This window comes from Oryzias latipes, chromosome 15 (assembly GCF_002234675.1).
Source record: "Oryzias latipes chromosome 15, ASM223467v1".
In the NCBI taxonomy this organism is placed as follows: Eukaryota; Metazoa; Chordata; class Actinopteri; order Beloniformes; family Adrianichthyidae; genus Oryzias; species Oryzias latipes.
In genome coordinates, this window is record NC_019873.2 from 23573362 (window position 1) to 23598193 (window position 24832).

At 39.9% G+C, this 24832-nt stretch overlaps 2 protein-coding genes across 8 annotated transcripts; one reads left to right on the forward strand and one right to left on the reverse strand.

Annotated features, from left to right (window-relative positions):
• Positions 1-73: 73 nt before the first annotated feature.
• LOC101164997 (mitogen-activated protein kinase 8) lies at positions 74-12288 on the forward strand. 6 transcript variants are annotated; one of them, XM_011484490.2, is made up of 12 exons: positions 74-181; positions 3872-4038; positions 4168-4297; positions 4406-4464; positions 4541-4679; positions 6261-6426; positions 6639-6710; positions 7711-7893; positions 8007-8131; positions 8242-8305; positions 9326-9403; positions 10636-12288. In XM_011484490.2, the coding sequence occupies exons 1-12, from the start codon at positions 146-148 to the stop codon at positions 10812-10814; spliced, it is 1398 nt and encodes a 465-aa protein (XP_011482792.1). In that variant the 5' UTR covers positions 74-145; the 3' UTR covers positions 10815-12288. The 6 variants fall into 6 exon arrangements, with proteins under 6 accessions (XP_011482792.1, XP_011482793.1, XP_011482794.1 ...); XM_011484491.2 differs by lacking the exon at positions 6639-6710 and adding an exon at positions 6926-6997; XM_011484492.2 differs by having other exon boundaries at positions 10631-10882.
• On the reverse strand, positions 11187-24826 carry LOC101165251 (rho GTPase-activating protein 22). Of its 2 annotated transcripts, none has more exons than XM_020709613.2 (10): positions 24616-24826; positions 17394-17590; positions 16740-16827; positions 15057-15185; positions 14746-14956; positions 14515-14647; positions 14361-14434; positions 13998-14119; positions 12921-13908; positions 11187-12835 (listed from the first exon to the last, which is right to left on the reverse strand). In XM_020709613.2, the coding sequence occupies exons 1-10, from the start codon at positions 24665-24667 to the stop codon at positions 12616-12618; spliced, it is 2214 nt and encodes a 737-aa protein (XP_020565272.1). In that variant the 5' UTR covers positions 24668-24826; the 3' UTR covers positions 11187-12615. The 2 variants fall into 2 exon arrangements, with proteins under 2 accessions (XP_020565272.1, XP_004077449.1); XM_004077401.4 differs by lacking the exon at positions 24616-24826 and adding an exon at positions 22694-23012.
• Positions 24827-24832: the final 6 nt, after the last annotated feature.

Sequence of the window (24832 nt, forward strand, 5' to 3'; positions counted from 1 at the left end):
CACCGACTCGACTAAATCCGTCTGACGCCCAAAGGTGCGGTGGATCCCCGCGTAGGTGCGCTAGTGGAGAGAGCGCAGGGAAGGACAAACGGTGTCAGCGAACGCGGTGGATAGCGGTCCGCTGCTGCGGGGCTGCATCCCAACAATGATCATAACACTGCGGGCTCTCCTCGAGCAAGGGGTAAGAAACCGGGGGAGGTTGGAGGTGCTGCGGAAAACGCTGGTTTGTCCATGTCCGCTGTGTGTTTTTGCGCTCCTCTGCGCAGGCCCCGGGGTGTCTGCGCAAAAGCAGGGGATCCTGAGAGGGAGGTTAAAAAAATAGAAAAGGATCCGGGATACAAGGTGTAAGCGACAGGGAGGATTCACACGACTCTGTCAGCAGCGCAGCTTCACCGACAGTCCTCCGCAGCTAAAGTCACATGCTTCGAGCATGGCCCGGTACGGTACGGTACGGCGCTTCCTTCACGTTATCTAACCTGCTGTAGAGGTCTGCAGAGCAGAGCCTGCTGCGATCATCCACTCCTTAATTATTCCACTGTGTGATGGGCAGAGGACAACATCCGATAGGAAACTTACAAACAAAACACGAGTTTTTAAACGTGTCAGTTAGATCGGTTTTTAAACTGTTAACAATCAGGAAGTTTTTCTTTCATGGATTATTATTCAGGAGTGAATCATTTTACCAAACATTTTATTATCTCCGCCTATATGCTTTTTGTTCTATAGAAAAGCATAAAAGACTTTTCAAAAAGCTTTTACTGCTGGTGAATGAAAACAATTCTGCTTAATAAATGTATGAAGTAATAGCTAAATGTGTGGTCACGTGACCTTATTTTGTTTATGTTGCTCAGTTTTAGGCCAGTGTCCTCAGTATATTTAATCTATCAAAAGCGAGGCAGTGTTGTTTGAAGTTTACTTTTTACATGATTTCTATATATATAGTTAAGCATTTGGTTATCATGGTATACTTGCTATACTTATATTTAAGTAGACTTAACAAAAATAAACTTCAAGTGTTCTACCTTTGGCTAAGGGATGTTCACATTTGCTATCTTGGCAGAATATGACATTACTCATTTTTCCAAATGATGTGGAAATCAGTGGGACAAATACACATCTCTGCACATTTCAATAAAAGCATGTTTTGTTTCAGTCTTTAAAGACTCACCCCAATGAAGATTGTGTTTTGGATGTTTTTAGCATGTTCTTGTGGGATTTACTCATGATAGAGGGTATATAAAGAAAATTCAGCTCAAATGTGCATTTCTGGATATTTCCTTATTTAAATCATTGTGAATCAGATGTAAAAAATAATGTTGGAAAAAGCTTATAGATGGGACTTAGGGCTTCTAAGCTCCTTGCTCTGCTCCATTCTGATGCACTAATAGATGAATCGATCCATGTATGTCTTTGTTTTTGTCATCTGAGCTGGCATCTGGAACAAAGCTGAAGCTGGATAGCTTTGATATTGCTTGCCAATTGTGTTGCTCTGGTAATATTACGTTGGTGTTTTGGTGGGCTGTAAGCTAGCGGGAGAAAGTGTAAACAAAGAGATCATGGGAAATGGGGGACAACAGTACCGCCCAGAACTCAGAGGTGAATTTCTAATGACATACTGCTGCTCTGCCAAAACTATGTCCTAGAAAACGAAACATGCATTTTGATTTTAGCTAAAAAAAAAAAACCAAACAAAAACAAAACAACCCAGCATAATCGTAATTAAAACACCACTGGGAACTATTTTAAAATAGATCAAAAGATGATCGGAAGGAATGTCAATAGACATGCCTATATTAAAAAAAAAACATCTCCCTTGATAATAAGTATGTAATGAAAACAGACAAGCCACCTAGTGGTATTTTGGGAAACTGACATGGCTCCAACACATTTTATTTTTTAAATGTTCCTCAAAATAACAATTTAGGAGAAATTCAGCCTTATTTCAGTTTATCTGGAAAAAATTACTTAGGTTAATAAAAAAGTTGGTCTTTTTTTTTAAACAATTGTTTATAAAAAATATAAAAATGAAAATAAAATAAGGATTTATTCTGTAGTAGACCTAATTCGTTTATTTATTTGCTAATATATATTTTAGCTCGTTTATGAGTTAATTTATTTGTGTAATAATCAATTTGTTATTTTTAATTTGATGGACGGCCAGGCGGAAGTGAGGTGGGTGTGTCCGTCCACCAGTGACGTGCTGCTGGCACGCATGCGTGCGCACTGCGCGTTCTGGTCCGTCAGCAGCAGGCAGATGGAGACGTTGGCATTGCATTTTGTGAGGTCATGTTATTTTTAAGCCGCGAGACGGGATAAATCATCGTTCGGCGGCGGCGTCCACGTCTTGCGTGCCGCTCCGGAGCCTTTCAGAACAGGAACCGCGACGTTTGCGGGCGGATCGGAGCGCCGAGGTAAGATGAGGATTCTCACCTCCGCGCCTCAGTCAGACGTGCTTTATTGTTTGGCCGTGGGGGGAGGGTCGTGTGTCGCCGTGCGCGTGCTGTTTTGACCGGGCAGGTTGCTCGTTTGCTCATCGATCAACCTACCTCCGGTCCTCCTACATAACATTTAGGGAGAATCATGGCCTTCGATGATCCGCTGGAGATGGAATCCGCGCTGGTTTCCCAAACTGTCAAATCACGGGGGCCATGATTATCCCGCAGTGATGCCCCTTCCGGCCGGCTTAATCTGGCTGCTTCATAGCAGCGCGCGGGGCTGCAGTGCATCCCAGCAGGATGAGCCTCCGGGCTGCTGGAGGCTGTTGGTGGTCAAGGTTACAGCTCTGACGTTTCTGCTCATCATCCATGCAATCAGCGTCTCAATCTCAATCAGTTGAGCCCTTTTTAATCTTTATGTGCTAGATAACCCGTTTATTATCTGTTACTTTGAAATAAAGGAGTGCACCTTTTAGGGACAATAATTCTGCTCAAATGTATGCACAAGTTTGACTTCTTTGTCCTTGGAAAACTGTTCATTCTCTTAAATGGAAGTCTGCTTTTCTGTGCCAGTTCTGCTCCATCACGTCTCTCCCTGAAGAGCATACCTGGATGACACCTGGGTCATCTGCCTGCAAAAGCTGCTGCAGCAAAGATCACACTAGAAATGTGTTGATGAATCTCTAGGTTGTAAACAATCCGTTTTTTTTTTTAATTAGAAAAAGAGCTCCTGTGGATCTAATCACGACTAGCCAATTTTCACAAGCTAAAGGGGGATTTCCGCTCTCTTGATTCAAATGTCAATACGTTTTCATAATTGAGAGGGACCCAGTGGTCTTCCTGCGTGGAATATTACAAGGAGCAGCGTCTATGTTCATGTTTGGAAGGAGGTGGATGCTCTGGACGTCTTTGTGACGTTGAAGGAACAGAAGGGGAGCTGACTCACTTCACTCTGGCAATTACGTCCCTCCTCCTATGGTCTGTGTGTCGGGAGATGAATGAGGAAGGCGGCTCTTTTTCTTATATAAGAAGTCAAGAAAAGTAAGCTTTGAGGATTTTTAAAAAATTCAAATTGAAGCAAAAGTGTGAATGCCGTCTGCACAAATGAGCATCTTGGTGGTGGAATTGCAGAACCTTGGTGAAATTTGACCTGGTTGTCATGCCTGTGGAGGACCTTCATGAAGAACTAAGCTGGAGTTCTGGGCTTAGCTCCAAACTTGGAGGATTTATCTCTGGTCTTGGTTTTCCAGAGGAGCAGGAGTTAAATTTCATTTGCCTCGCGGCTTGTTTGCAGAGGTGCTGAGGGTGGGAAGCTGCTCTTCTTAGCCCCTAGATGCAGATTTCTTTTCTTTTTCCGAATCTGCTTTCTGAGCTTCACAGATTGAAATGTACTGTTTGTTTTCACAAAATATTCCGTCCTCCTTCTGTCTTCACAGAGGACTTTTTTGGAAGTGCAGAAATCGGCCATCGAAGAACTCACCATGAATAAAAACAAGAAAGACAAAGAGTTTTACAGCGTAGATGTTGGAGATTCCACATTCACGGTGCTGAAGCGGTACCAGAACTTAAGACCGATCGGCTCAGGAGCGCAAGGAATCGTCTGGTGAGTCCCGTTACGTTAGCAGTTTTGGTTTAGGATGAAGCTTACATGAACCCCCTTCTGCCAGCTGTGCAGTTATACCCTTTAGTCTTCTTGTTTTTGGAGAAATATCTGACATTTTTTTCTTTGCAGCTCTGCGTACGATCAAACCCTCGATCGAAATGTCGCCATAAAAAAGCTAAGTCGGCCATTTCAAAACCAGACTCATGCCAAGAGAGCCTACAGAGAACTAGTCCTCATGAAGTATGTCAACCACAAAAATGTAAGTTCGATCGTTTTTTTTTAGGCACATTTTATATTAGAACCCTAGGATGTCAGACGGAGAAAACATTGTTTCTGTGTTTTAACTACCTACTCTTAACATCCACAGATCATCGGCCTCCTAAATGTATTTTCACCACAAAAGTCATTAGAGGAATTCCAAGATGTGTAAGTAACAAGAACATAAACGAAAGCCTTTTTTTCTTTTTCTGCCAGAACTATGAGCGTTTTTTCCTTTTTTTAGGTACTTGGTGATGGAGCTGATGGATGCCAACCTGTGCCAGGTCATTCAGATGGAGCTGGACCACGAGCGGCTGTCCTATCTGCTCTATCAAATGCTGTGCGGCATCAAGCACCTCCACTCTGCCGGCATCATTCACAGGGTAAGTGGCAGCTCGCCTCTGTGCTCGCTGCCTGGTAAGGGTACGGCAGCGTGAAGCCCTGAACTGCTGAGACACACCTTGCTGAAGTGGAAGAGCCATCAGTCTGCTAGCTAAATGTTAGGGGAGGAGTTGTTGGGATTTGTTGCTAAGCAACCATTTGAATAGAGGCCATAAAATAATTCCCTTATTAAACATTTCTGATAAAACGCCCTTTCAGAGTGAGAATTGCTATTCAATGTCCTTGAACAAATCTCCAGTTTTTTTTCCTCCTTTGTGAAACGACACGAGTCAAAACAGCTTCTAAAGTGCCCGTGGCGGCTCGATGCGTTACTTTCCAACTGATTCAGTGGCTAGAAGGACACATGGAGCGAGCATCCGCCTCCAGACACACAGCCCATATCTCACAGTTTGAAGGCAAATGATCCAGAACCCCATGAAAACACAACGTCCGTCATGTGTTCTGAAATTCTGCTCAATGTTCTTCTCTTTTTGGCTATAAAGTTGGATCAGGGAAGAACAATCTATATCAAAAAGCAATAAGTGAAAACTGTCAAAATAATTTACAACTTAAAACAGTTTGGGGAAAAATTGATTGTATTAAAAAAAATCTATTTCAAATCCTTGTTTTTTCACACAATTTGTGTTTTAAACTAAACAAATTTGGCACTTTAATTCAAAAATTTTGAAATTCTTATAAAAAAAAAAGACAAACTTAATCTAGGTTTTTGTAATAATCACAGTGAATCGCTTAAAATGGAAAAGGAATTTGTGGATTTGATTAATTGATGCATTTCTAAGTTAATTTGATTTCTGGTATTGATTTAAAAATTAGAACTAGTCTTACTATGACAATAAAGAATGTAATTGATAAAAATTGTGCTACTTATGAAGATTAAACATGCAAGGAACATATTTCAGAATTATCAAAAACATACAATATATCCATATCTATTGAAAATATGGTCAAAAAATAAATAATTAAGCTTTGGCTGCAGAAAGGGAAATTTTGGAACAGGAGTTGAAAATAATTTCTATCTTGTTCATCTGTCATTGGAAAAAAATGATTTCTTTCTTTTACCAAATTTCCCAAGCTGGGATCATTAAAGTATCTTTAACTTTATCTTTATCTTTATCTTTATCTTATCTTATCTCATCTCATCTCATCTCATCTCATCTCATCTCATCTCATCTCATCTCATCTCATCTCATCTCATCTCATCTCATCTCATCTCATCTCATCTCATCTCATCTCCTCTCCTCTCCTCTCCTCTCCTCTCCTCTCCTCTCCTCTCCTCTCCTCTCCTCTCCTCTCCTCTCCTCTCCTCTCCTCTCCTCTCCTCTCCTCTCCTCTCCTCTCCTCTCCTCTCCTCTCCTCTCCTCTCCTCTCCTCTCCTCTCCTCTCCTCTCATCTCCTCTCCTCTCATCTCCTCTCCTCTCCTCTCCTCTCCTCTCCTCTCCTCTCCTCTCCTCTTATCTTATCCTTAAAACAATTGAGATGAAATGAAAACAAACACGTATTAGTATTATGTTGTCAAGTACACACACAAAAAAGAGAAATCTTGGATGGTTTTGTCTCTGCAGGATCTCAAGCCCAGCAATATAGTCGTCAAATCTGATTGCACTCTAAAGATTTTGGATTTTGGTTTGGCCCGAACGGCAGCTACAGGCCTCCTGATGACGCCATATGTGGTTACACGCTACTACAGAGCGCCGGAAGTCATCCTGGGTATGGGCTACCAAGCTAATGGTGAGTTAATAACTTAACAGTGCATGTCAGGCCAACGATCGACCACTTTTGATTGGCTTGGCAGCTCTGCGATGCTGTGGGTTTTCTACCTGACCTGTTATAACACAAATACAGCTTGTGGACGTTAAGGAAATTCATTCGGGTTGTTAAACTAACCTGTTGTCCGTTTCTCACTCCTTACTGGCTTTGTTCATTGTGTTCCACTTCACTAGTGGACATATGGTCTGTGGGCTGCATTCTGGCAGAAATGGTGCGACATAAAATCCTCTTCCCAGGAAGAGACTGTATCCTTGCATTCGTGTCAGTTAACCAGAAGAAGCCTTTTTTTTTAAATCCTGCTTAGAGATAATTTTTTATCACTTTTTGCAGTTCTTCATCTGCTTAGTCCTGCTTGCTCTCCATTTCTTCATCTCTGCCATTCCTCTCATCTTGTTGTTGTTGTTTTCATTTCTTTTCATCATTGGGTTTGCATGACCTGTCGTCTGAATGTGCCCTCCAGTGGATGTATGGTCAGTGGGCTGCATTGTGGCTGAGATGATCAGGGGAAGTGTGTTGTTCCCTGGCACTGATCGTATCCTTCCCCATCACCGCTCATGATGCCATTGTTTTGTTCTACGTGAAGAGATCCACCATCATTCCACCAGCTTCACCTTGACATTCCGCTTGATTGGGGGCCCTTTAGAAGCTTTTATTTTAGGAGATAGTGAGAAACCTCCTAAGATCATAACTAATAATAATAAAAAAACTTTCAATATAGAACTTCATAAACTTAAGGTAGGTGGTGTTGTTGAGAGCAAACTCTATTGGTGAGTCTAATACAGTCAGTAAACTGAGAGGAGGTAGTTTCATGGTTTGGGCCTGTTTTTGTTTAAAATTATTGATAAAACTGTAAGTTTCTTAGAGGAAGCTGTATCTCTTTAGAATATATGGACATTTTATGATTTAAAGTCCCTCTCCGATCATGTTTTGATCTTTTTTTTTTAAATGGATTCCCAGTAAGTAGTCTTATAATTAGAATTATACCATTTTTACCCAAAATGAAAAACCTGTGAAATTTTTTAGGACATAGTTCCCATAGTTCTCATCGGAGTGGGTCTTCAATATTAAAAATAATCTCTTGGGTTCTCCAGATAACACATCTGTTCATATCATCTGGATGTGGTTGTCTGCAGATTTGAAGAGCTCAGCTGGTGTCTGAGCCTCAAAGAAAGTTAAATGTCATGTTGGTGACCTGTTGCTGTCTGTGTCCGTGCGAGCCCTTTTCCCTTGACGTTTCCTCGTCAGACATTGACCAGTGGAACAAGGTCATTGAGCAGCTAGGAACTCCATCTCAGGACTTTCTGATGAAGCTCAATCAGTCAGTAAGAACCTACGTGGAAAACCGCCCACGATATGCCGGATACACCTTTGAGAAACTTTTCCCGGATGTGCTCTTCCCTGCTGACTCCGATCACAATAAGCTAAAAGGTACTTTCTTGTTTTTATCAAACCACAACTGAAATTTTTGTGAAGTTTTGCCACATTCATAGCCAAATGATTAATAAAATGCGATCAAATCTATCTGCTGTGTCTCCCTTTAGCCAGCCAAGCTAGAGATCTCCTATCTAAGATGTTGGTGATTGACGCCTCCAAGCGCATTTCTGTAGACGAAGCCCTACAGCATCCATACATCAACGTTTGGTATGATCCAGCAGAAGTGGAAGCAGTAAGTGGCAGGCGAATTAAGCTCCTTGAATGCACCACGGCAGATTTATTTATTTATTTGGGTCTTTTGTAATGGCAAGTAGTCAAAAAAGACTGTTTTCTCTTTGTCAGCCTCCTCCTAAGATCCCAGACAAACATCTGGACGAGAGGGAACACACAGTGGAAGAGTGGAAAGGTCGGACTGCACACCAAGGCTGTGAACGCAACACTGAACAATTCTTTTTCCACACTCAAGTTTAAATCAACTGAATTAAAATCAACTCCAGTTAAACCATTTATTAGAATTTGTTTTTCTTACTAAACATTACTAGTGTAAACTTCAGAACTTCAGATTTTTTTTACAAACCACTTATTTATCCAAATTGTGTTCACCTATTATATTTCTATATGAATTTTTATATTTTATTTACACAACTACGCTGCAAGAATTTTTCACATTTTTTTTTTGTAGTAACTTTTTAGTTTTTTTCTTCTTCCTTTTTCTGTGTTCAATGACTTAAAGTCTGGTCTAAATTTGTAAAATACATAGAGTTAACTGATTTCAGCTCATCTCAATTCAAACTATTTCTCTTTGTCATTACAAATCTTTAACCATTTAAGTAAGTATTTGTTTAAAGAGAAAAGGTTTATGAGGAATTCCTAAACCCAATACACAACTTAATTTGGTTTAATCCCATTTTCTTTTTTTTTTTTTACCAGTGTAAAACAGTAAAAGTCCTTAAATTGTATTATCTGGAAATAATAGACTTTCACACATAATTGAATATGAAATGGTCTGAAATGACAGTTTTTGTTGTAGTCAGTGGAAGCTTATTTTTCCCCCAGAAATAGCCAAACAAAATGAAACCAGTTGTTTACAGGGAGCAGATCTCTTGACTCACAGGGCTCACTTAAAATGTTTTCCACTGCAGAAGTCTTGGTTCTCCGATGAGTGACTTAAGGTTGTGAGAAACTATCACTTTCAGTCATGCAGCAAAGCTTTGCTCATCCAAATGCCCGTCAGGTGATAATGACCCCCGGCTCATTTTTAGAAAGATCATACCAGCAAAGCCGGTCCAATTTAGAAACCTGGTGCTCTTTGGACTGCAGAGACTGCAACCGAGCCTGACTGTTGAGCAAATCATATGACACGCTGCCTAATGACTTGGCTCTGTCCTTAGCTTCACATTTACAGTTAGTTTTCCTTTTATTGCAGACCTCATTTATAAGGAAGTTACGGAGTGGGAGGAATGGACAAAAAACGGAGTGATAAAAGGCCAGCCACCCCCTTTAGGTGAGTAATTCTTATAATACTGGAAAATAAAACTTTAAGATCCATTACTGTGGATTATTGAACTAGCAAAAAAGAATAAGAATAATTTGGAACTTCGGGTTTTTACTGTCAAGCAAAAACTGCAACACACTCCAATGAAAATCCAATGAAAAGTGCGTTTTCTGTGTTTTTAACACATTCGTGGAGCATTTTTCTCAAGATGGAGGACCTATGCAAAGTAAAATGAAGTTTAACTCTGCATTTCTGAGTATTTCTTTATTCAAATTGTTGTAAATCAGCGCAGACGAAAAACGCCGTTTGACAAAGATCGCATTTGTATCGTAGAAAATACACAATGCACAAGCTCCCTTCTCTGCTTCGTTCTGATGCATCCACTTCCAGAAAAACAGATCCATGTACGTCTTTGTTTTCCTCGTCTCGGCTGGCATCTGGCTCAAAACTGTACAGCTGGATAGCTCTAACGTTGCTCAACAATTTTGTTGCACTGGCAATGTTGGGTTGGGGGTGTGAGGAGCTAGTGGTGGAGCGTCTAAACAGCTCTGAGTAACAGGGAAGAACAGCTTGGCACCGACACTCTTAACCACAACTCTGAGGTGAATTTCTAATGAACTACTGCCGCTCTGCAGAAACTATGTCCTAGAAAACAACACAGAGTTTTTGATTTTGACTAAAAACGACATAATCATAATTTAAAGACCACTGGGAACGCTTTTAAAATGGATCAAAATATGATGGGAGTGTCACTTTTTACAACATTTTATTATAGACCATAATAACTTTTAACAAGTGTTGAACGTAGTTTTGGATTTCAGTTTTAGAAAAAGCTTTCAGTCGTCTTTTAAAAAAAAATAAAATTTAGTGGGATTTATTTACCCCACCGTTACCTTTTATCTGAGTAGCATATGAGCTTCAATGCCTCAGTGTAGCCTCTTTGTCACTGGTTGTCATTATAAGACAATTTGGTCTTATTGGAATTATCTGAACTAGATTGAAGATAAGAATTCTTATAAATGAAATTTTTTCTAATGTTTTTTTTTTCTGAAAGGTGAACGTAATTTAAAGGTCATTTGTGAAGATTTGCACTGTAGTTGTTAATCTACACATCTGAAGCTAGATTTTCAATTAAACTCTGCATTGATTGTTGTCAAATTACTTGCCAGGAAACCTCAAAGTAGCAGCCCCCTGTATATTGCAATGAAGTCTATTTGCTGATGTGTTCTTTCGCAGCACAGGTGCAGCAGTGATCGACAGCCCCCCCCAGCCCACATCCTCCGCTTCCTCTTCGACCAACGACGTTTCATCCATGTCCACGGAGCCCAGTGACCCCAGCAGTGACCCCACCATGGCATCAGAAACAGACAGCAGCTTGAACGGCCACACCTCTCTGAGCATGCTGGCCTGCTGCAGATAACATCCATGCAGCCACTGCATGAGGGCATCATGGAAGAGTGTTGAGCAAGAGGAAAACTTTAAATGTACAGTTTGCTTTCATGTCCCTATGCTGCTGTAAATTATTGTGATTGAAAACTGTAAGACTTAAGAGTATGTTTTCATGTGGAAATGTGATTCCTGTAACTGAAGAAAGGGATTGGGGCGTGCTTTACTCGCTGCTGTTTTCAGCCAATGATGCATAGTCTGATGCCCTCCTGGACGGCACTGCAGTGTCATGTTTGGCTGTAAATATATTGTTTTTCTTTGTCAATTCTTTGTTTTCAACTTTCGAAGGAGATAAATCAACCGGTAGATTATAGCACACATCATCTTAGACCTAAATGTAAATGGATGGTTTTATTTCATTTTTCTACATTGATTTTTTTTGTAGGTATAAAGTAGATATTAGTATATTGAAGTATTTATTTTTAAATTATGTCCGTATGGATTTTCACAGTCCAGAATTTTCTTTTTGCACTGTATAATACTGTAAACTGACTGTATTTTAGCTTCATGGTGATTTTCAGGTCGTCTAGATGAGTGAGAAAAAGGTGAATGTAAAAGAAAAGAGATGGAGCTGTTACTCCTGTAAAACAGTTTTTATTGGCCCTTCCACTGGCTACATGGTGTGCTGTTGTTAGGGATTGTTATCAGAAACTAAATCCAAATCAAAAAATCTTTTTTGGCTGTGTCTGTCGGACATGATTCACAACGCTCTACTGTTGAGATTTATTTTGAAGTGCCCTTACTCGTGTTTTTGTCCTCTGTGGCAGGCACTCTTCTTTTTATTTTCTTATTTTGAGGTCTACCTCACACACTCACACACTTGAAGATGCAGCGTCAGGCTTGAAATGATTTGAAAGAATGACAAAATAAATTTGTTTTCAGTTTAATTCAAGCTATATATATTTTTTGAAACATACAGGTTCTTCTAAAGTACCATTTATATGCATTTAGTTTCTTCTCTTTGTGTGGTAAACTCATAAATAATATGGTAAGTGCTCGATCTGAACACCTCAGAATTAAGAACCAGGCTGCCGTGGTAACTTTTAAATATGTTAGATCACTCTAGATTTCATTTTTTTACCTTGTCTTAGCTAGGATGAAATAACCTCAGCATTAACCCAGAGTTTGGGGATTAAGGCCCTCCCCCTCACTAACTTTCCTGACCTCCTTTTCTTTTCTTGTCCTGTAATTTCTGAAAAATGGAACCAGTGGAATGGAGCCACACAGGAGTTCTCTTTAAGCATCTGTTCAAGCCTCAAATGTTATACAATAAAGGCATTCGGCGCCTTTGGGACGCTCTTCTGAGGGTTTGGCTGAGAGTTGACCAGTCTGAAATTTTAGAACCACGGTTGCAAAAATTTCAACCTTTGGCTCTGACATTTCTTCAGCAGACTCAGTCCATGTACATCGGAAACTTCTGTTCCAACAAATAAAGATTTCACATCTCGTATTGTCCACTCCTACATTTAAGTATAAATATGTGAATACTACAATAAATTACCGTAAGGCTTTACTGGTCTTCGTGGACACATTTAGTGATGAAACAGTTGGACATATAATGTATAATGCTAAGAGATTCTATGGAATGGCAAATAAAAGGTTCTTGGTCCAGTGAAGTTCTTGTTTGGCACCAACATGAGTCAGTGCAGGCACAGGACAGCCATTCTAAAGAGGGCATTTAGCACTACAGGTGTGAAGTCTTAAAGGTTTCTGAGCTGGTTGGTCTTCCCAGTGTCCGTGCTCCCCTCTAACCACACAAAGGTGCGGTGGTCTGCTCATTTGGTCCGTAATGCTCCTGTTGTTAGATCACCAAGCGTCTTGAAGAATTCCTCCATCTCCTGCTGGAGGAGAACGTTTCGGTTTTCCGCGTCTTGATGTGCTCGTTCTGAGTTCCTCAGTCGGATCTCCAGCATGTGATACTTCTTCTTCTCTTGATCCAGCTCCTCTTCCAGGTGGTTTATCTGTGACTGGTACATAGAACAGGATTCCTCCAGCCTCAAAGAGGAAAAAAATATGTTATAAATGACACTCTGCTTTATAATTTATTTGTGAGAGAAGAAAGAATCTGACTCTGTCTTACTTGCGAATGCAGGTTTCATAGTTGATTTTCTGTTTCTTCAACTCCTGCTTCAGTTTGGTCAGTCTGCTTGCCACGTCCTCATTTGTTCCTGTGACCTCCACTTCATTGACACTTGCACTGTCATCTAAGGTGTCTGTTCCATCACTCGCCTCTGTGGGCCTCTCTTTATTCTGGTCTGGTGTCAGTGCTTTATCACTTCCCCCTGGCTCCAACAGTGAGATCTCATAGGACGTCCAGATGGGTGAATTGTCAGCAGGCAGGCTTAGGCTGGAAGGGGCGACGTTGTCGTAGGCAGAGAGTCTGTGGGACGGGTGCAAGATTCTGTGAGACAGGGATGCTTGAGAAAAGTTGTCATCAGGGTCTCTGTGTGTGTCCTTAAGTGAAAGAGGGGTGTCTTTAAGGGAAAGTGTTGAATCCTTCAGAGATGCTTGGGCATCCTTCACTTTTTCACCAGAAGAGGTTGTTCGCCTGTGTGCTCGTAAGGATGACAAGCCATTCATCAGCCACTTGCTCCCACCAGCTGCTGACACGTCTCCTGCAGAGCCCCCTATTTTCCCCTTCAGCCCTCCAGAGGCTCCGCTGCCCTTGAATGAGCCTTTCCAGGATGGCAGGGCTTTAAACTGTTTGCTAGGACTGACATCTACTTCACTTTGTCCTTCTAGTTTGCAGTCTGCACTTTTGTCCAGTTTCTCATCTGACTGGCTTTTGCCTTTCCCCTCATTGCAGGTTTCCTCAATCTTCCCCACCGGAACAAGGCTTGACGTGATGAGTTTACTGTCCGTAGAAGGGCTGGAAGATCGAGATGTCTCTCTAGGGTTTCCTGAGCTGACGGATGAAGAAGTGTCTGTGTTTTCCTGTGGAAGCCATTCCACCTTGAAACGCTGGATATCCTGAGGCGGCAGAGTCTCAACTCCAGGTGTTTCATTTGAGTAAAGCTGGGAGTGTTCACTTATCAGCACAGTCATCAGTTGCTGCACCTGCGAGCTTCCTGCGTGGAACCAAAACAATTATCCTCAAACGTTTTTTAAAAGTTATGGTAAAGTATAGTTTTGCTGCAAAAAAAAACTGCTTTCCAACCCTCCATCATTGTGATGGGATCCTCCACTCGGGCCCGAAGGATGTTGGGTCCAAACACTGTAGCCAGGTTCTGAACACTCATTTTATTGTCATTGGAGTAGGACTGGACCTCATCAAGAAACCTGTGAAGACATAAGTCGGAACATCACCAGAAATGACTTTTCGGGAGCCAAAGTATGAGTCATGGTCTGCCGCTGATGAAAGCAGAGATGATGAGCTGTCACACAGTTAGTGATGTCTCTTCCCCTCACATCCAGGATGTGGGTGGAATGAATCCTTTCACAGGCTGACAACCTTCAATCATGATGTGAATGCAAATGTGCCATCAGAACAATCAATGATTGTTATTCATGCTTCACTTACTTGCAGATGTATTTAATGAGGTTGTAGTTGACCAGAGGAAGGGATTTCACCTGTTTCCTTAACTCTGCAATGCCCTTCAAATAAAAAAAAAAAGAGTCTGGAATGATATTATTACAAAATATTTTAACAAGAAACAAAGTAGGAGTTTGATTACCATTTCTTTATCCTTGTTAAGAAGCTGAGCACAAGAGAGAAATTGAGTGTATTTGGAGAATGGAATTATAGGCTCTGGCAGCTCTCGTATGTACAGCTTCAGCAGTGATGCCACTGTGTGGACATCCGTGGAACTGTTGGAAAGTGAGGATGCATATATTGCAAAATCATCCCTCATAGATAATCACTTAAAATACCGCAGCATATAAAATTTCTCCTTCTGTTGCTTCACCTGTCAAACACTGGCTTCTCGCCACGATCAAAGGCATCCTGCAGCTCTCGGACGTGATTCGTCTGCCCGGGAGCCCTGAAAAGGCCCTCTTCCTTGAGTCCATGCTCACGTATGAAGCAGGCACACTGTTCGACCAACACTGGGACCTCTCGTGGAGTCCCACATTGGGCCTCGTATGTCATTGTCTCTTCAAGGTGTTGTCCGAATACACCTACAAAGCAGAAAATATCAAGTCACTAGAAAGTGTAGTTTCCTTACATTTAACCTTTTTTAAGCAGTTGTGTGAACTCGTGTGAACTTGTTAATCATACCTCCACCGAGTGGAGCCCATATAGCTCTACGTATGGCTCTGACCCACTCTTCCATGTCACTCTGTGAGTTGGCCATCAGCAGGAATGATTCATGACCTACGCCGGATCGATCCTTTTCCCCGGCACTGCCTGAAAACACAGTCATATATCACTGCTCCAGAAGTCAATGAAAGAAAATGACCAACAAGACTTAAAAACATTTGAATGTGAGATGAAAACACAAAAACCACAACTAACATTCTGGTAATGAATTGTTCTGCAGCAGTTCTTGGATCATCTATAGGCAAGTAACCTATTAGAAATATCAGTATCAGTATTCAAGAACCTTATTAGTTCAAGCACCCTGTAAAGTACAAAGATGCAGTCATGCAGAGCAGTTTCCCTTCTTCTGAGTGTACTCAGTGTGAAACACTGTTTGACATTTTCACTTGACATTTGGCTTGTTTTATCAGAGAACTGACTGTACTCTGTCAAAATATTCTCCCTGATCCATATTCTTAAATGCATTAAACACTCAGTTTTCTTCTTTTTGGCAATGCTGCAGATGACTGTAGTTCCTCTATGAAAACCTGAATTCAGGGCAAAATCCTGCACTGTGCTGCATTCTGTTGTGAAAGAGAGAAACAACCTGGAAAGGCTGTTTCCCCAGGGACAGCAGCAACTGCGCCATGCCTCTCTTTCAGCTGTTTTTCAGGTTTTACCAAATACAGCCTGAACTAAGGAAAAAACAAACATCCTCTGTCTTTATATCCATTTATTTTAATAATTGCAATTTTATTAGGATCATTTTTTGGAAGTTGTTCAAATATGTTTTCACAGTTTTTAGGACAAATAAAAATATAGACAATCAGTTACACCTTTTATTATAAAAATAGTTTATTTGGTTCTACTCAAAAAAAAGCAAAGCCCCAAATTGTCAATTTTAAAAAGTTCATTGAAGGATAGAAGGTTTGTTGTCTTGTTTGTCTTCGGCTCTGTGAGATTTTGTATATAGTCTCCACTGCGCTCTGTATTATGATGAGCTTCAGTTTTTAACTAAGAGGATTAGGGTAATAAAGAAGAAATAATTAAAAGGGTACGATTATGAAAGAAAAGTCTGCAATATTGCAACTAAAAATTTGTACGATTATCCAGAAATCGCTAGTATTTTCTTTATTCTTTTACTGTTGCATAGGGTTTATTTAAAGGTTATTGCACAATGAATTTTACCTTTATCAAAAGGTAAAACATACAGCTTTAGAATATGACTTTTGATCATGGTTCCTACAAACTAACCGACATCATAAGACGACTTTCATCAGCTAGAACTATAAATGTTTATCATCTGAGACAGAGTTTGACTCTATTCATTTTTTTAATGGCTTAGAAAAGGCCCTAAAATCACTGAAGGGCATAACTGGAAAAAGTGTGGATGTTGCTTAGACAATGGTGTGGATTTCCAAATAAAACAAATTTCCAAACTGAAGAGTATTTGTTTTTACTGTTCAATTCAAGATTCAAGTCTTAGAAACAAAAACAGTGCTAAATTATTATTAAAACCTTTTAAACAAAATTTCTAATGAAAATTACAGCCTACTGGATGCTACTGGTTTTTATAAGGAACTTGCAGGTTAACTGTGTTACTCAAATGAAAAAGTTACATTTGTTTTCTGTAATATTCTTGCTGTTGGCATGGCAGCTCACCTGGAACAATAACAAAAAGGTGGCGAACAGGATCGTCCTGATTGGATGGAACTTCATTAACCTGACTGCCCTGAAGAGGAATGCAACCCTGTGAGAGGAGATAGACGCAGAAAGTGTTAGACTAATAAACACCGATGCTTCTGGACACGCCGCGCATCTTAAATCTATATATTTTTTGAACACCAGACTCTGGGCAGCTGTCCAACAGAAGCATATAATAATGATGGAAGGAGGTATGACTCAGTAAAACATTTCCTCATTTACTTGTCCTATCTGGCAACACTAGTCCTCCTTACATTTCTGATCCCTCCAACATACAGAGGGTCAGCCGTCCATCTCTGAGCGCTGTCAGCAGAACCAAAGGGCAGTGAGTTACCACATTATCCACGTGTGCCGAGAGAGTTACAAATCACATTTACTTTAATGGTCAGTGCTGGATTTCCTAATATAATAATGGAAGATGATGAAGTTATAACATTTACCACCTGTTCAAAACACTAGCATTTAGTTTTCAAAAATTCATTAAGGAATAGTCATCCTTTCACTAAAAATGAAAACATTTTCTCTTCTTCAAGCTTTGAACTTCCCTAAGTCCAACCATGGAAGATGGAGCCTTTTTTAGTCCTTGTGCTGCTTTTGTGTTTTTTGTGGCACCTGCGCTTTACTTTCATCCTGGTCTTTGTAGAAGTACAGAGCTTCGGTCCTCAGGACAAACCAGCGCAGCTGCCAGTTTTTCATGATACTCCGCTGCCTCCTCAACCAGCCGGCCTTCAGCGCCTTCTCCTGCTCCAGAGGCGAGGAGGGCCTGGAGAGCCGGGACAGCTCTCCAAGAACCATGCTCTTGGATCGGGCTGCATGGATACACAAATAGAGAAGATAAAAGCAGAATTAAACACCTAAAAGATAAAAAGTATGAACTACCATAAATCTGAAGAATATTCCTATATGTTTAGGAAGAGGATTCACATACAGTTTAGTTGAAGCCACCTGCATCCTCGTATTATACAGGAATAAAAAAAAAAGCCTTTTTACAGCTTCACAGCTGGAGAACAAGCAGGTCTACCTTGACTATGCTTTCTAACGAGTGATTACAGGTATGGATTATATATTAGCATATCTATACCAAAGGTATGTGGCAAAAGCAGTTTACTGTGGAATGATCTCGGGGGAGTCAAGTAGAGAGATAAACAAAATGCTGTAGTGGGAGGGGGGAGGAGGAAGAGAAATCAATGGCATCTTTTTTCTGTTAATTGCATCCTGCATTCTGCTGAGGACAGCAGGGAAGGCATCTCCACGGGCCCGGAGTGAAATCTCTTTTTCCATTTCTATGTCCTGCAGCTGATGTTTCAGAGCAAACATTGCAGTGATAAGAGAAGGCTGGGAAAATCTTAACAAAAGTCTACATTTAAATAAATTGACTTCATTTATTTATATTTTTATTTTTTTACATTTGAGTAGATTTTATTTTAGGCTTCTTAAAGTCCCACTCCAATATCTTTTGAGCTATTTTCAACGCATTCCCAGTGGTCTTTTATTTATGTTTATGCTATTTATAGCGAAAACCAAAAAATGGTTGTTTTCTAGGACATAGTTCCTGGAGAGCTGCAGTACTTAGAAATTTGCCGTACAGTTTTGAGCCAGATGCCAGCTCGGGACAAGAAAAATGAAGACGTCCATGGATCTAGTCATCTACAAGAAAATGCATCAGAATGTAGCGGAGCAGGGAGCTTGTCTCTTGGAATTCTCTTCCTCCAGATCTACGCAATACCGACTCGCTACCACTGTTCAAATCCAAACTCAAGACTCATCTCTTCAAACAATCATTCAATTTATCCATTGAGTTAACACAACCTCATTTGTCTGTTTTCCAATCCTGTTTTTATGTTTTTATGTATTTATGTTTATTCATGGTTTACTCTGATAATTTCTTATTGATGTTTTATTCTGTTTTTCTTATTTTTAACCTTGAACAGCGACTTTGGGTGACCTGAAAGGCGCTTGAAATAAAATGTTTTATTACAGTTTTTCTCAGTCGCTTTAGTACAATTCTCAGATCAGAATGAAATTCCCCAAACTATTTGTTCAATCTTCACATCATGATGTCACTTGTGCACATCATATAAGCAGTTTCTCACTTCTTTGAAAAAGTTGCAATTGCTTTGGTACATCCATGCAAATGATTATGTACAATTCTCTGCTCTTTGCTACATTATCAATTGTTTATGTCATGTTGATCAAAATGTATTATATAGTTCACTGTGCAATAGTCTTACTCCTCAAAACACCTAGTCATTAGTTCATCGTATAAGTCATTAACAGCAAATGGTTGACCGAGTTGTCATAATGTGACAAACATATTTCGCTGCATTGCAAAAGAGGATATTCGCTGTGATGTGGATGAAATTTGTGGCCTAACATACAGGAACGACAAGAGGTGTAGGAAGACCACACCAATTCCTACTGCACTGCCTGTACTGTTGTACGGAATATTGTCCTATCTTTTTTTCCCTTTGTGTTACTGTTTGCAGTGGGTTTTTTCTATGTTGGTATGACATGGTCTGCTTACATTTGACAATAATTGTCATCAAAATTAACCATAGTTTACATCAGAACCTCCCTCTAAAGTACACAGTTATATTGACAACATGACTAAGTAATTTGACTGTCTTGTTCGTAGACAATGACACAAGGACTTGGCATTCTGATGGCACTGACATGTTCAATGACATAAAGACTTACCGTAGTTTGGAGAGATGAACCAAAGATTTTGAGCAAGTTACAGGCTTTTGCAAGAAATCCATAGTGTTTTGCTGTTTGTACAAATTATTTTGAGAAATGCACACACATATTTGCAAACTTCAATTCTAATCTGAGAATTGTACTAAAGCGACTGAGAAAAACTGTACTATTATTGTTGTAGTCGCTTCCACGTCACACCTAAAAGCTTTTTTCAACTGTATTTTTTGTCTGCTCCTGATTTAAAATGGTTTGAATTAAGAAATATTCAGGCAGGCAGGCAGGCAGGCAGGCAGGCAGGCAGGCAGGCAGGCAGGCAGGCAGGCAGGCAGGCAGGCAGGCAGGCAGATAGATAGATAGATAGATAGATAGATAGATAGATAGATAGATAGATAGATAGATAGATAGATAGATAAAGATAGATAGATAGATAGATAGATAGATAGATAGATAGATAGATAGATAGATAGATAGATAGATAGATAGATAGATAGATAGATAGATAGATAGATAGATAGATAGATAGATAGATAGATAGATAGATAGATAGATAGATAGATAGATAGATAGATAGATAGATAGATAGATAGATAGATAGATAGATAGATAGATAGATAGATAGATAGATAGATAGATAGATAGATAGATAGATAGATAGATAGATAGATAGATAGATAGATAGATAGATAGATAGATAGATAGATAGATAGATAGATATTTGGACATTGTCCAAATCATTATGCTACCTCCACCAAATTGCCTTCTTTACATAGTAATAGTGTTCTTTGTGTCAATCATGCACACCTGTCCATCCAAGTGATTTAAAACATATTAATAGCTTTTCTTTTACTGCTCTGTTGTTGTATTTTGATGTATGTGTGAGTATTTTAGATGCTTTCTGTAGTGGACAGAAGGGTTAGCATGAGCAGACCTGTCTAATCTGCAGCTGTGAGGCACAACATGCTGTTAATCTGTTTTTGTATTCTGACACCTCTCCGGCAGAAACAGCATTGGCCTTTTCGGCAATCTGAGCTACGGCATTTTAGGATCAGAGGACACAGGCCAGCCTTCACATGTCCTACAGGAGCTGCAGCTTTGGAAATGTTCTGCTTTAGACATTTTATTATCACAGTTTGTTCTTTGTCAGAACATTTGTAGAACAAATTAACTAGAAAGTTGCCAAGGGTGCAGTCAATGTCGGAAGACAAAAACAAAAAGATCTGTGAGAGCTATTGATCATGTAATGTAATCAAGCATGTTATTTAGTAATCCAGGGTTTTTCTGCTTTAGCTGTGTTTGCTTTTCACTAATAATCATTTCTTTTTGGCTCTATTGAAAAAATTTAGATGGCAGGTACAAATTTATTGCATTTTTTTGATCAGCGGCCAGTTCATTTGGAGAGTGATGCCCTTGTAGTCCTTTGCAAAGCGGATCCTTCTCTTTCTAGTCAATGTGCAATGTTAATTAAAGAGTACAGAAGAGTACCAAACGAATCAGAAAAATAATTAGATTAATATTGGAGTTACAGTACTAATGAAAAATTATTTGTGAAAACTATGCTATGGCTTTCACTCTGCTATGGTATTGATCCTTGAAATGCCTCTGTTGTACAGCAGAGATGCCACAATTCTCAGTTAAATACAGGTCCATCTGTTACACCGTTGAACCAAATAGCGGAGAGAGTGAAAGTTGCTTCCCTACTGCACATGTTTGCATATTTTTATGTTGAAAATGTCAAACCCGTGTGTTGTGCTACATGTAATATATTTACTTATGTTTTATTACTTTACACCACGCTTAGAATAAGTGAAACTGCCAGGTTTTTCCTTTAATTTTAAGTCCCAATTGGTAAATAAATTTTTTTTTCCAAATGTTCGTCTTCTGTTGTTTTAATTTTGTAAAACAATAATCATATACTGAACTGAAACAAAACTATGACCCAAAAATCTAGGTTTGAACCGAATCGTGGTGAAAGCATATCATTGCATTCCTACAGCAGATTTTGTGCCTTTTATTTTTAAACGTTTCAGAAGTTTTAAAACCCTTGCCACTCTTTCACCTTTTCTAATTTTTTGATTGTGTCATTTGTGCATAGAACTATAAAACAACAAATAAAACTGTTTCTTGAAGACCTAAAGCCAGCTCATAGCTGCCTGATATCTGAGCCTCAGCGGCAGATTGAGCTCAACGATGCTGTCTGAGTTTGCCCTGAACGATGTTGCGTAAAAGGGTCAGAGGAGAGTGGAGTTGAGAATCTAATCAAAGGAGAATACCATTACAGCAAATGAGAGATGGCAGGAAAACTGAAGCGGCTACTTCACTCCCAAACTAAAGAGAAAGCAGATGCACTTCTCCTACCCATTCTCTACTATCAACTTCCTTTTCAGGCTTCCCTGGAACAACTGTCAGAGGACTTATTCATGAGAACAATTACGAACAGTAAAAGTTACTAAAAAGCAAATAGTTTAACTCAGAAAGAACATCTAAAATATAATGCAGAAATTTCTATTTGCAGTCAAGATGGAAAAAAACTCTGTTATCCAGTCCACCTATGAGCAGCGCAGCATCTTGTTAAGCCCAGTGAGAAGATCTCTGATTTACAGCTTCCACATTTATCACCACAGTCATGAGTGGCATGTATACATAGTGTCTCAACTTCAGTGGTCAAATGGATTTTCCCATCTTAAAAAAAATAACTGTTTTTGACTGACAGCTGTTGTGAATAGCGTGACAGAGAAATCAGTCATTTGCATGTCATCTGCTCAAACCCACAGATGAGAAAAACAAGGTAAAACCCTGCAGAAACCAGAAATTGCTGGTCGCAGAACTGTCTTTCCAGCAGCCATATTGTCCAGCAAATTCATTTCTGTTAGGAATAAATGGTTCATGGTAGACATGGCTGGTGACATCACCCTGTAGTACAGCCTGTTAACTATCATTGGCTGCCGGGCACAACAGCTGCTCTGCGTTTCAGGTCATGCTGGAAACCTGCAGATAGCTGCATTCCCTGTGAAATAACACCGGCATGCAGATTCAACCCTGACACGGTCCTGTTAGATTGCTTCCATGACTTTATCAGTATTACAGATGATGCTGCACAGGTTGCAAGACAGATCGAGCTTTGCAGAGACAGCAGATAGAGGAAAGACAGGATGAGAAGAAGAAACAGGGAAAGGGGGGGGGGGGGGTGGAGAAGAAGAAGGAGGGTCTGGTCTTACCCCGGCGTGCCTGTTTTATCTTGGGGCTCAGCATGGTTACCGTTGCTGTGCTGCTCCCTCTCACAGAGACATGACTGCATCCCTCTGTTCACACACTGTTCCTCACGCACTCAGCACCTCTCCCAGCCTCGCCCCCTACATCCTCTCTCAGCATCTCTGTCACTAATCCCAGCCTTCTCCTGCTCTCTGATTTCACACGCACACTTATGAGCACTTCACCACGCTCCCTCCTCTTCCTCCCCTCTTCCTCTTCATCTGTTTCTCCGGTTCTGTCCCACCAGCCTGCCGTACTGTTGTTCTTTCATACCTAAAGCCCAGCCCACTCCCTCTCTGTCTCCCTCTGTCTCTCTGCCTTCTGCTGCACACTCCCAGTATCAGTTTCTCACCTTCTATAAATACGTTTGGCTGTGTGTCCCCAGTTTTGTCACCCATTTCTTTGAGGTCTTTACAGCCCCCCCCAGCTGCTCTCAGCAGCTCTCACACGAACCTGCAGCAGCTTTTCAGATCACCAAATATACACAAATGTTCAATGTCCCCATCTTAATTTCCTTAATGACACTGAGAGAATATCAAAACACAATAAATACATGGAAAAGGTTGTGCAAACCGCACGGGTGCTTGATTTTGTTCTAACTGTGTGAAGTGCCTGTAGTCTTTTTTTTCAGTTTGAGCCAAAAACATAATGGATGCTTAAATACTAGGGGTGTAAGGTTTAAGCGATTTAATTGAAGAATCAATTTATATTCCTACAATCCACCCGGATTAATCTGTTAATCGAATCAACCTAAATCAATATAAAATCATTTTAAAATGAAATAAATTGATATAATCAGTTTGAATTTTAAAATTAATTCACACTTGATTATCTTGCAAGAAATTCAAAAAATCGAGAAAACGTCACCTGCACTGTTCAGTACTCAGATGTTTATCTCTGAATCGCACTGTTTAAATTTTGGGCTGAAGATGATTTGGATTGATTTTAGCTCATTGATTGTTCAAAATGAACCAATGTCGACTATGAATCGTGTCAGCATCCACCAACTATGATATTAATTGAATCATTACACCCCTAATAAATATTATAATTTTAACCAAAGATTTGACAATGTTTTGCTCCTGTTGGGGCATTTGATTTAAAAGATACTCCTTTACTATCACACATGCAGGGCTTTTTCACATACAGGAGCACATCAATCACAATCAAAGCTTCAATGAAGAATTGGTAAAGGACAAAAATTCAAAATACTTTTAGTGTCTGCAGTATCATAAAGAGCAACCATCAAAACCATGAATTCCTTCGGATTGAACCGCCTGCCGGGCAGAAAAACAATACTCCCTCATGAGTTTAGAGTCTCAGGGAGGATTCACTACTGACACAGAAGCAGTGACACAACACTCCACTCTACTAAAACAGGGCTGACATTCAAAAGCCATCATAGGAAGCCATTTAGAAAAACAACACAAATAGAAATACATAGCAAAACACAAACAATAGTATTTCTGTGTGATAAAAAAATTACATTTCCTAACCACAACTAATTGGTGCACACATGCAAACATGTTTCTGATGTAGACATTAATGAATTAAGAAACAATTCCACAAAAGATCAACAAATAACAAGTTTCTACTCAATAGTTAGCTCAAGTTTAAAATAAATAACTTAGAATCATAACTTTATTTATTTCAGTATTTGTGGGTGAATCTTCATTAAGTTGTGTTTAAATTCAACAATAAAACTTTCAGTGAAAATAAATAAAAAGGTTTCCCAGACTCTTCTGTCTGAAAAAGCATCTATAGTTAGTAGTAGTATTAGAGTTTACATGTGACACATAAGCTGTTAATTTTCCTCCTATTTTTTTAAAAGCCTGGAATTATCAGAATGTTTCAATACAGATACATGTTGTCATTCTCGCGGTCCTACCTGCCAGCTGCTTTGGCATGTTACTGATCTCCGGAGTCCTAGACGGCTTCATGACTCTGAACTGGTCTGCACAATGAACTCTTCCTCACTGGGACCATCTCCAGGGCCAAAACCTCCACAATATAGGGTCTAAACAACAACCACACTAAATGCTCAGACCTGTCGTTGTGGCACAAATCAAGTGACAAGGCATCATTTAAATGACATGTGGTTTTGG

What these genes read in the sequence shown, in the direction of transcription:
- LOC101164997 (XM_011484490.2), top strand. Translation starts at nt 146, where the DNA reads ATGATCATAACACTGCGGGCTCTCCTCGAGCAAGGG. An exon ending in TATGGGCTACCAAGCTAATG is followed by an intron (nt 6,427 to 6,638) that starts GTGAGTTAATAA and finishes CCACTTCACTAG; the next exon opens with TGGACATATGGTCTGTGGGC. An exon ending in CCTCTTCCCAGGAAGAGACT is followed by an intron (nt 6,711 to 7,710) that starts GTATCCTTGCAT and finishes TTTCCTCGTCAG; the next exon opens with ACATTGACCAGTGGAACAAG.
- LOC101165251 (XM_020709613.2), bottom strand. Translation starts at nt 24,667, where the DNA reads ATGAAGCCGTCTAGGACTCCGGAGATCAGTAACATGCCAAAGCAGCTG. An exon ending in ATGGGCTCCACTCGGTGGAG is followed by an intron (nt 14,957 to 15,056) that starts GTATGATTAACA and finishes TCTGCTTTGTAG; the next exon opens with GTGTATTCGGACAACACCTT. An exon ending in TTAACAAGGATAAAGAAATG is followed by an intron (nt 14,435 to 14,514) that starts GTAATCAAACTC and finishes TTTTATTTGAAG; the next exon opens with GGCATTGCAGAGTTAAGGAA.